Raw genomic sequence first — 12,344 nt, forward strand, 5'->3', positions numbered from 1 at the left:
TTCCCTGAATTGTCTCTATTTCCTTAAGGTTCATCTTTATCAGTTATTTTGGGTTACTACCTTTCTATTTGGAGGCATTCACAAACACTGATGACCATTGGCTGGCCAAAACTCAAAAATACTAAAAACCCTGTTATGAATGGGATGTTCTGATGTACACCAATCCTGCTTTTTCACTGAGAACGCCATATATTAACACTTATAGATCTTTTTCTTAAGCCATTTAGATTTTCTAGAGAAGATTGTTTTATCTCCACTCTGAGGCTATTTTATAATAGATTGTAAGACCTCTGAGAAAGAGCAGGGAAAGGAGCTGGTACTTCCACCACACAGTATAAAATATTAACTGGATCTTTCTGACCTTTGACCTGCACGCCAACCCTACTAAACACCCAACCTGGTATCCCTGGGTCCAGAGCCTCAACAGTTTAATCTCTCCATATCCTATACCTCCAGTTTCCAAGTGTGGGGGTAAAAAGTTAGCTGCCTGATTAGAAAAGAGAAAGCCTATCTATGTTCTGCTGTTAAAGAAATCTTGTTTTTAGCTTCAGACTTGAACCTTGGATTTTGTAGTACAAGTTTCCTTCAAATCCCAAGACTTTTTTTCAGCTCTGTAGGGCAGATAATATCTTTTCATCCCTATCTCTGTCTCTTGACACACAGATACTTATTTCTTTCCATGCATTACAACCTTGTTTACAATTCTTGTTTGACCTAATGGACTTTGACCGAATGGACTTACATGTTAAAAAAATATCTTTATTGATATGTAGGTTAAGTTTTGAGAAGAACAGATGTATATTATGATCATTTAACTATGTTTAATGTTTTTGCTTGTATTATGAAGAGTTTAATCAACTGGAAATTAAATATAAGAATAAAGTTCACATTAAATACTAACAATAGTTCTGATACACAAATTGGTGAAATGAAATTCAAGTCATTTAAAACATTCCATTCAATAAAACATAAAATCAAAATAAAAAAATTAATATGGCTTTAAAGTAGATTCATCCTACTTATCTCATGAATCCCAAACACTTCTAGTTATAGGTTAATTAAGGTTACTACAGATTTATTAAGTGACTTACCTCTTCTTTGCCTAATGTTACAAGAACTTCTTCATTCAGTGGAATTACTACAGAAACAAAACAAACCAAAATTATACATATATGCTTAGTTAAAGCTCAAAAATAGGGGCGCCTGAGTGGCTCAGTTGTTAAGCATCTGCCTTCAGCTCAGGTCATGATCCCAGGGTTCTGGGATCGAGCCCTGCATCGGGCTCCCTGCTCAGCGGGAGGCCTGCTTCTCCCTCTCCCACTCCCCCTGCTTGTGTTCCCTCTCTCACTGTCTCTCTCTCTCTGTCAAAATAAATAAATAAAATCTTTTTTAAAAAATCTCAAAAATAAAGAATTTGATTTTGCAGGTTTTTTTCTTTGTTGGTTGGTTGGTTTTTTTAAACATTTCATTTATTAATTTGACAGAGAGAGACACAGCGAGAGAGGGAACACAAGTAGGGGGACTGGGAGTGGGAGAAGCAGGCTTCCCGCCGATCAGGGAGCCCGATGCGGTTCTCGATCCCAGGACCCTCTAATCATGACCTGAGCCAAGGCAGACACTTAACAACTGAGCCACCCAGGCACCCCTGATTTTGTGGTTTTTAAGATACCTCTATTTTCTTATTTAACATCTTTACATATATAATCAACTTATATATAATTTTAGACAAACATGACATTTATGCATTTTTGGACTTCGTGCCTTTTGTTTTTTCAATTTCTCAAAAATAAAATTAATAATCTATACTGTGTCCTTAAATATATCTCTAATTATATGACCCTATGCATGTATATGTATATGTACCTGTACATTATCTGTACATATACATGCAAGGGTTATTCATTTTGTTATTGCTGGTTTTACAAGAATGGAGTATCATATACATTATTCTTTTTTTTTTAAGATTTTATTTATTTATTTGACAGAGAGAGACATAGCAAGAGAGGGAACACAAGCAGGGGGAGTGGGAGAGGGAGAAGCAGGCTTCCCGCCGAGCAGGGAGCCCGATGCGGGGCTCGATCCCAGAACCCTGGGATCATGACCTGAGCCTAAGGCAAACACTTAACTGACTGAGCCACCCAGGCGCCCCTACATTATTCTTATTTTTGCTCAACAAAATCCCCATGGAAATCCTTTCTATTCATCTGGTGTAAGTCTAATTCATAATTTTAAATCACTTCAAATTATTCCACAGGGTAAATATACCATAGTGTATTGAGTGATATCAGTACTGACTGAACGTTAACTTCGTACCTAATTTTTAGCCACAAAAAACAATGATGCAGTAAGCATTTTTTAATTTATGTCTTTATGTACTAGTGCTTTCATTTCTTTGGGATAAATTGCCAGAAATGGAATTTCATAGAAGGAAATGTGTATTTTTAATTTTAATATAGGGTGCCAGATTCTTCTCAAAAAATTTCTATTAGCAGTAAGAAACAGCAAAATATATAAACTCTTCTAAAATTTTTGCCAGTTTATGAGTATAATGTTTCAGTTTAATTTTGCATAGCAAAATTAAATCCTTATACTTAGAAAAGTTCAACCTTTGTACTTTAAGTTTACCTTTCCTAATAAAGTACTATTTAAAATTTATCAAATAATATGCTACTGAAAATTTTCTAATCTATCTGCTATTCTAGAGGGTCTTCTGACAGGAAAGAACTTCCCACATGTGCTTCATAGGCCCCGTATCAGAACTGATTATTGGCAGCCTCAGGGTGGCTACCAAATCATTTCAACAAATACAATGAGAAAGATTCTAAGAACATAAAGTTAATAATCTTCCTCTTGGCCAGTGTGGTCACGAGTAGCATTTCAGTATTGATTCATATAATCAATTCAACCCATACAATATAGCAGCTTCTAAGAATATAAAGATATTTTAAATCCTTTCAGTGTGGCAATCTATGGGACTGGCAGCCTGAAGCAAAATGGGTATTTGGCATATGGGTCAGCCTGTGTGCTTGGTGTCACCAGTACAAAATGTGTATATAAAGGATGATGATAATAAGAAAAATAAAAACTGAAAATTCCCTGATACATAGCATCAAAAAGAAGAAAATACTTAGGAATAAATTTAACCTAGGAGGCAAAAGACTTAAATGCTGAAAGAAATTAAAGATAGCAACAAATAGAAAAACATCCCATGTTCAAGAATTAGATGACTGAATATTATTAGACATCAATACCACCCAAAGTGACCAACAGCTTCAATGCAATCCCTATCAAAATTCCAATAATATTTTTGTATAAAATAGAAAAATCCACCATAAAATTCACATGGAATCTCAAAGGACCCCAAAGAGTCAAAATAATCTCGAAAAAGAAGAACAAAGTTGGCAGTCTCCTATTTCCTAATTTCAAAATTTACTGCAAGGCTACAATAATCAAAAAAGTATGCTACTGGCAATAGAGACAGACATAAAGACCAATAGAAGAGAACAGAGAACCCAGAAATAAATCCTCACTATATGGTCAAATGATTTTTGACAAGGATGCCAAGACAACTCAATGGGGGAAAGAACAATCTTCTCAACAAATGGTAATGGGAAAACTAGATAATACACATGCAAAAGAATGAAGTTGGACCTTTAACTTTCAAGTTTGAAAATTTCTATTATTAATAAAAAACAATCTTGAACAAGAGGTAAAACGTCTATTATAACAAACTAGTGGATTGGTGATGAAAGCCTAGAGTAAATTTGTGGCAGTAAGGCTTCATAATTAATGACTATATGTAATATATGAAAAAGGAAGAATGTAGAAGGACTCTTAAATTTATGGCTGATTAAATAGATTCCATTCAATGGATCAGAGAATGGAGATCAATTCATAAATCTGAGGCATGTGTAGAATATTTTGGAAAAAGTAGAGATATATATAAGTATGACATTACAGAAAGTCTGGCCTGGATACACAGATTTGGAAACAGTCATGAAAATTGTGTCCTCCTGGGACGCCTGGGTGGCTCAGTCGGTTAACCGTCTGCCTTCGGCCCAGGTCATGATCCCAGGGTCCTGGGATCGAGTCCTGCATCGGACTCCTTGCTCAGTGGGGAGCCTGCCTCTTCCTCTGCCTGCCGCTCCCCCTGCTTGTGTTCTCTCATTCTCTCTCTCTGACAAATAAATAAATAAATAAATCTTTAAAAAAAAAAAAGAAAAGAAAAAATTGTGCCCTCCTATCCACCCAAATTCATATTTTGAAGAACTAATCCCCAGCACCTCAGAATGTTCATATATTTGGAACTGGGTCCTTAAAGATGTGATTAAGTTAAAATGAGGTCATTAGGATGGGCCCTACTCCATTATGACTGGTGACTTCTTACAAAGAGATTAGTAAATGGATGGGTGACTATGTGAAGACCCAGGGGGAAGATGGCAAGGTATAAGACAAGAAGAGAGGCTTCTGAAGAAACCAACCTTGTGAACACCTTGATCTTGAACTTCTAGCCTCCAGAATTATGAAAAAATTAATTTCTGTTGTTTAAGCAACCCTAGTCCATAGTACTTTAGAGCAGCCCTAGCAAACTGATATAGAAGTTATTAATGCAGATATAATACATAAAAACAAAAGCAGAAAATATAATGCTAGAATAGCATATAGAGTAGGAAGCAAAAATTGCTGAGCACAGTCCTCTAGAGAACAGCAAATTTTAACAGCATAGTATGAGCAGCCTTTGAGATGCTAAATATAATCCTGAGGAGGCAACAGGATATATAGTTTAATGCAAATTAAAGTAACCACTGTGTATATATATATACACACCTACGAGAAATACTAAATTAATACTAAAATTAAAAAAAACTACCATGTGGTAGTGAAGATGTGGAAAAGTGGTGGGGATGAATATAGTAAGTATTTAAGATCAAGAATGCAGATGAAATTGTTTAGACAGAGAATGAATAGAAGAATCCCAACACTTGGGATTAGAGAGCAATAAATCTACAAAGGAGACTAAAATGGGAACTGGGGGGAACTAAAGGAAAGGAGGCAACTGGGCAGAAGAAAAGAGAAGGGAAATGTTACGGGTGCCTGGGTGGCTCAGTTGTTAAGCGTCTGCCTTCAGCTCAGGTCATGATCCCAGGGTCCTGGGATCGAGTCCCACTTCGGGCTCCCTGCTTGGCCAGAAGCCTGCTTCTCCTTCTCCCACTCCCCCTCTTGTGTTCCTGCTCTTGCTATCTCTCTCTTTGTCAAATAAATAAATAAAATATTTAAAAAAAAAAAAAAGAAGGGAAATGTTAAAAGAATTACAGCCCATATAAAATACCAAATACACACATATATGTGGCACAGAAAAAGTAAGCTTTCATAATAGAAAAGTATCTCCTAGCTGGGTATTTTAACTACAGAATTTTAAGCCATTTTCTATTTCTTGACAAAAGGCAAATATAGAGCTGGACCCCGCTGGACAAGTCAAGAGGCAACATACAATCTATGTAGTCCCTATGTAAATAAGTATCTAAAATAACTTTTCTCCTCTACTAGGTAAGTTTCTTTTCTTTCTTATTTTTTTAAAGATTGTATTTATTTGAGAGAGAGAGAGCACAATCGGGAGGGTAAGAGGCAGAGGGAAGGGGAAAAGCAGACTCTCCTGCTGAGCCAGAGAGCTGATGCAGGGCTCAATCCCAGGACCCTAGGATCATGACCTGAGCCAAAGGAAGACCCTCAACTGACTGAGCCACCCAGGCGCCCTCCATGAGGTAAGTTTCATTCATTAAGACACAATTTACAGTTTCTACTGAGCGGGTAAGACAGTGTCTGCAAGGATCAAATGATGGATATAATAAGGTCTCCATAATTTAAGATTATTATAATGTCACATAAACATATTCATCTATAATAATAAAATAAGCACAAAATAATATATATAAATGAAAGAAAAATTTAGGCAATTTCAACAAGGCTAAATGGATCATGTAATTCTTGTAATCATGAAATTAATTTGCCACTAATTTGTTTACAAAAATATAAATCTAAAAATAAGAACCTTACTTCCAGGACTTTCTTTCTGCCATTGATTGAGTTCAGCAGTCAAACATTTCGCTTGCATAATTAATAATGACAGCTATAAAAAAAAAAAGCAAGAGTATAAAACAAAGTCATTTTTTATAGAATATTCATAGATATTCATAGATGAAAGTGTAGACATTCTTAATATACTTTAACACAAGTTCTTAACATAAATAGCTAACATAATAGGCATCCAAAGGATAAAAAATTATCACTCCAAACAGAATTCTACTTTAAACCATTATTAATTATAGCTCATAAACTGCCTATTATACCAGTGATATAGTCTTAAAAAATGATCAATTCTACTTTACCACTCAACCTAAAATAAAAGAACCTAAGTATACTTCTTTTATTCCCTAAATTAATATTACTTTAAAAATATAGGGGTATCTGGCTAGCTCAGTCAGTGGAGCATGTGACTCTTGATCTTGGGAATGTGAGTTCAAACCCCACATTAGGTATAAAGATTACTCAAAAGTAAAATCTTTAAAAACATAAGATGTTATTTCTTGCCAACAGTTTTTAGACAAATTTGCTTTAGGGGAGCCTGGGTGGCTCTGTCAGTAGAGCATGAAACTCTTGATCTTGGGATCATGAGTTTGAACCCTACAGTGGGAGTAGAGTTTACTTTAAAAAGACAAATTTAGGGGCGTCTGGGTGGCTCAGTCGTTAAGCATCTGCCTTTGACTCAGGTCATGATCCCAGGGTCCTGGGTTCGAGCCCCACATCGGGCTCCCTGCTCAGCGGGAAGCCTGCTTCTCCCTCTCCCATTCCCCCTGCTTGTGTTCCCTCTCTCGTTGTGTCTCTCTCTGTCAAATAAATAAATAAAATCTTTTTTAAAAAAAGACAAATTTACTTTTAAGATACTCTTTTTTCTCTATGCACTTTCAGAAAAATAGCAACTGCTTTTAGGGGGTTGCTAAAAATAAATTTAAATACAAACACAGAGGGTCACCTGGCTGGATCAGGCAGTAGAGCATGCACTCTTGATCTCGGGTTGTGAGTTCAAGCTCCACATTAAGCAGAGATTACTTAATTAAAAAAAATTTTAAATACATATATAGAGATAATTATAAAATGAGATTGCTTCCACAGGCTACCTAAAAAAACCAATACACAACAGTCTAAGATGACATGTTTCTGATATTAAGTGGCTCCAATCATTGTAATTTTGGTAATTACATATCTGTGATAAATCTGATGCCTGATTAGATTATTAAATTGAAGTCTATGTATGCTTAAAGTTAAATTTCAGAACATTTTTTATCACCTCTATATAATTGTTATTGGAAGCTAGATTAAAAAATGCAATGGGTATTACTGAAATATTTACAATAAAAGAACAACAAGTACTTTCTTTTTAACCATTTTTTTTAAAAGATTTTTATTTATTTATTTATTTATTTATTTTTATTTATTTGAGAGAGCGCATGCGCGCACAAGCTGGAGAAGTAGAGGGAGAGAGACAAGCAGACTCCCAGCTGAGCGAGGAGCCCGACGTGGGGCTCAATCCCACCATCCTGAGATCATGACCTGAGCCGAAACCAAGAGTCAGATGCTTAATCAACTGAGCCACCCAGGTGCCCCTTAACCAATTTTTATGATACAGAGCAGGTGGTTCAAAGACCCTGCTCTGTATCTAAACACTATAGAACAGTCAAGAGGAAGAAAACCTAGTATATTTGAAAGCTTTATATAATTACATAAAAATTCATTTGCAGGTTTTTAAATTTTTACCAAAGGAGAGTTTAACATTATTTTCTTATAACTAAATATGAGTGTGAAAGGTTTGCTGTGAACTATAAAGCAATTTTATAAATGCTAATTATACCTAAGAAGAAATAACAAATTCTTAGAAAGTAGTATCTAAAGTAGGCAAAACTATCATAATGATAAGAAATTGGTATCACTTTTCCTGCACATATTAGGTTGAAATGCATCAAATAACCAATATTCATTTTTCAACTTTTAAAAAAAAAAGCAATTTCATACAGTTCAACTTTGTACTATGTTGATGAAGTACAGCTCTTACCTTCCCAAAGCCCAGCTAAGGCAAACACTCAAATTATTTCTGACCTTGCCATAAAATTAAACAATACTTTCTAAAAAACAACAGCAATATTTCTAAAGTGATTTATATGAAATTTGAGAATCCCTTCCATTTTCTAATTTAAAATATCTAACTTCTTTCTTTAAAAATGGATTAAGTTTTAATACTGAAATTTTAAAGTTAATAGGTATGCAAAAAAGAGTAACCAAAGCAAGCCTGATATTATTTAAAGGACTGCTTTCAAGGTTGGCCCTTCACTGGCATCTGGGAACTTGTATTTTGAGATGGTTCCCACCAAAACCTATTAAGAGTGGCTGATTGTGCTTTAACTGTTTTTGCAAAGAATATGACTTAAGCTTAACACCTGCTTTCCTTCTGAAAGTCTGGTATTTTGATAACTGCTACCCAGAGGGTGCCTACGTGACTAGCCCCCACAAAACACCTTGGTCATTGAATCTCTAATGAGGTTCCCTGGTAGAAAACATTTCACACTGTCACAACTCCTTCGGGGAATTAAGCACATCTTACATGATTCTGATAAGAGAAAACTCCTGAAAGCTTGTGTCTGGTATCCTGTGGACTTTACCCCATGGTCCTTTTCCCTTTGCTGATTTTAGTTTGCATCCTTTTAATGTATCTTAGCCATGAATATAACTACACACTGAGCCTTGTGAGTCCTCCTGTGAGTTGCTGTGAGTCTTGTGAATTACTCCTGGGAGTAATCTTGGGGACTCTCAACACAATAGGAAAAGATATTTTGTGGATCCCTTAGACAATGTTCTTATTGACTACCTCAGGATAGATTCTTTACAACTATATAAGCACTTCCACCAAAGCCAGTTGTTTGTTTGGCTCAATCCATGAAAATCACTCAGGAAATGTAGAGGCCCAGTCCCTACTGATTCTTTTTTTTGGGGGGGGGGAGGATTTAATAAATGTATTCCTTCAATTACTATTTATAGCACCTAGTATTCCTTTTTTTAAATTATGCAGTTATTTTATCTTATTTTTTTTTACTTTGAGATTTTTTTTTTTAAAGATTTTATTTATTTTTTATTTGAGACAGAGAGAATGAAAGAGAGAGAGCACATCAGAGGGGGGAGGGTCAGAGGCAGAAGCAGGCTCCCTGCCGAGCAGGGAGCCCAATGCAGGACTCGATCCAGGGACTCCAGGATCATGACCTGAGCTGAAGGCAGTCGCCCAACCAACTGAGCCACCCAGGCGCCCCGAGATTATTTTTTTATTTAAATTCAATTAACATATATTATTGGTTACAGAGGTATAGGTCAGTGACTCATCAGTCTTCTATAATACCCAGTGCTCCTTACATCATGTGCCCTCCTTAATGTCCATCACCCAATTACCCCATCCCCCCACCCCCCCTTCCCCTCCAGCAACCCTCAGTTTGTTTCCTATGATTAAGAGTCTCTTATGGTTTGTCTCCCTCTCTGATTTCATCTTGTTTTATTTTTTTCCTCTCTTCCCCTATGATCCTCTGTTGTGTTTCTTAAATTCCACATATGAGTGAGATCATATGATAATTGCCTTTCTCTGATTGACTTATTTTGCTTAGCATAACACCCTCTAGTTTCATCCACGTCATTGCAAATGGCAAAATTTCATTTTTTTTTTTTGATGGCTGAGTATTCCATTGTGTATATATATATATATATATATATATATATATATATATATATATATACCATGTCTTCTTTACCTATTCATCTGTCAGTGGACATCTGGGCTCTTTCCATAGTTTGGCTATTGTGGACATTGCTGCTATAAACATTGGCGTGCAGGTGCCCCTTCGGATCACTACATTTGTATCTTTGGGGTAAATACACAGTAGTGCAATTGCTGGGACATAGGGTAGCTCTATTTTCAACCTTTTGAGGAACCTCCATACATGTCTTCCCAAGTGGCTGTACCAGCTTACTAGTGACTCTGATTCAGTAGGTCTGTTTCTACAATATGAAAACCACATTTCCCAAGAAAACCAGATGACAGTTTATTTACTATATAATGCTGTTTCAAATACAATATTCAGTTTTACCCGGTACAAGAGAACTCTATATTTATTGATAGATGCAAATCTTTTAAAAAGATGGCTTAATTCTTTACTAGTAATTTTTAAAGATCTGATATAATAGGTACTTCCAAAAGTGACTAATTAGTTTTTTCCCCTTCTTTTTCTATCTCACTCATTCTCATTTTTATTCAGTATTGTTATGCTCATAGGTTTTCATTTTTTTCATATTGTTATAACCAATCAAGGCCATTATTCCTTTTCATGCTCAAATGATATCAAATTTGTGTCTTTTTGAAGCAGTGCCTCAATCTTTATTTTTCATAACCAACATTTTTTTCAAAATAGACAGTTTTACACTGAATAGCACAAAAGTAAACTTAAATTACCAACAGTTTATATGTAAGCTTGATTCCAGTCTTAATGAAAAGAAGTAGAATAAAAACCAAAAGCCCTCAGGAAAGCTTCCGTACTATATCCCGCTCCATGAACTGATGGCTGCTGGCTCTGCTTCTGACTTCCCTTGTCTGCTGCTCTCCGTGTAACAGGCCATGAAGCACACAAACTCGCAACTGCAGCTTGCTGGTGGCAGACACAAGCATACACCTTCCTCACCTGCTGCCCTTGTAACAAACTGAACCAGTTTTTAAATGTAAACTGTATGATTTGGAACTCAGGAGTACTTCAATTGGTTCTTTTTTTTTTTTTTTTTAAAGATTTTATTTATTTATTCATGAGAGACAGAGAGAGAGGCAGAGGGAGAAGCAGGCTCCCAAGGAGCAGGGAGCCCAATGTGAGACTCGATCCCAGGACCCTGGGATCATGACCTGAGCCGAAGGCAGACGCTTAACCATCTGAGCCACCCAGGCGCCCCTTCAATTGGTTCTTATATCTTCTGACATGCTAATACCAGTTTTAGAGAACTTTCTTTAGAATCATTCATATATTTGACTTTGTTCTTAAAATTAATACTAAAACATTTTTAACTTTTCATATGGTCAAATATATCTAGTTTTCTTTTATAATATCTAGGTTTCTACTATTAGCCAAGAAGTTTGTCCTATCCCTAAACTGCACAAATAGTCTCCTAACTTTTCTTGTAAGATTTTTATGGCAATCCATCCAGAATATATGTTTATATAATGAAAGACAGAGGTCCAATTTTATTTTCTCCCACATGGATAACTAGTTGTACCACTATCATTTATTAACTAATTCATCCTTCTCCCACAAACTGGAACTACCATCTTTGTCATATTTTAAATTTTTAATCTGTTGCACTGATCCATTGGTATATTCCTAAACCAATTCCATAGGTCCTTGATTATTAAAATGGATATCTTAATCCTTTATTTAAACATACAGTAAAATAAGTTAAGGTTCCACACATATAGTAAAAAAAAAAAAAACTGGCTACTATACCTAAGACAAAGTAGGACAGTATGTGTTCAAATTTTTAACAAGGTATCTCAGTTGCAGTTTTTCACTCAAAAGTTAAACATATGTGTAACTGTTAAAAGATAGAGAAAATATTTATAATAGTTTATTCAAAAAGTATTTAGAATACTTCTCTTAAATCAGGAAGAGTAGAGAATTTTCCAAGTGATTAAGCATACAGGTGTCAACAAAACTATTATGTGGGTTTAATACAGATGAATAATATTCTTATCCAAAACAAAATGAATTAAATTTATCTATTTTTAGGAAGAAAAAAAAGGATTCATACCTGAGCATTTGAATCAGTGAGTGTCTCAGTTCCAACAAGTGATAATTTTTTCTGACACTTGATTTAAAAAGTAAATAAAAACAAAACAAAAAGCAAAACAAGTAAATAAGTCACACACTATAAGCTTTTATATATAACAAACAATTCCCTTTCCATCTTCATACCAATGTAATATTCCTTTAAAATAATAAATACAAATAACTGATGTAAAAGAAGAGTTTATATTCCTCACTTTCTAAGCAAGAAGATCAGGAAGGCTCCCAAACAGGTCCTGAAGTGAACACACCAAAAGTAGAAGGGGATACTAGATTCTATGTAGAACAAAAAAATGAGCATAAGATATAAAGAAAGAGAAAATATAAACTAATAGCTAGGGTGAATTAGAAGCTAGATAATGGAAAAATAGGAAATAAGAGAATAAGAAGGAAAGCACTATAGAAAAATAACAGAAGAGGTAAAAAGATAGT

The 12,344-nt window shown here is 35.2% G+C and overlaps 1 protein-coding gene across 2 annotated transcripts in view; it reads right to left on the reverse strand.

The window, feature by feature from the left end:
- Positions 1-12,344, reverse strand: part of CENPK (centromere protein K) — a 29,430-nt gene that overhangs the window by 14,729 nt on the left and 2,357 nt on the right. For both annotated transcript variants that reach the window (XM_021701964.1, XM_044916892.1), the window contains exons 2-4: positions 11,878-11,934; positions 6,055-6,127; positions 1,092-1,138 (exon numbers count right to left, since the gene is read on the reverse strand). In XM_021701964.1, the coding sequence (XP_021557639.1) occupies positions 1,092-1,138; positions 6,055-6,127; positions 11,878-11,934 (177 nt within the window). The remainder of the gene's footprint in view (positions 1-1,091; positions 1,139-6,054; positions 6,128-11,877; positions 11,935-12,344) is intronic.

The sequence above is a fragment of the Neomonachus schauinslandi genome, chromosome 7, assembly GCF_002201575.2.
Source record: "Neomonachus schauinslandi chromosome 7, ASM220157v2, whole genome shotgun sequence".
In the NCBI taxonomy this organism is placed as follows: domain Eukaryota; kingdom Metazoa; phylum Chordata; class Mammalia; order Carnivora; family Phocidae; genus Neomonachus; species Neomonachus schauinslandi.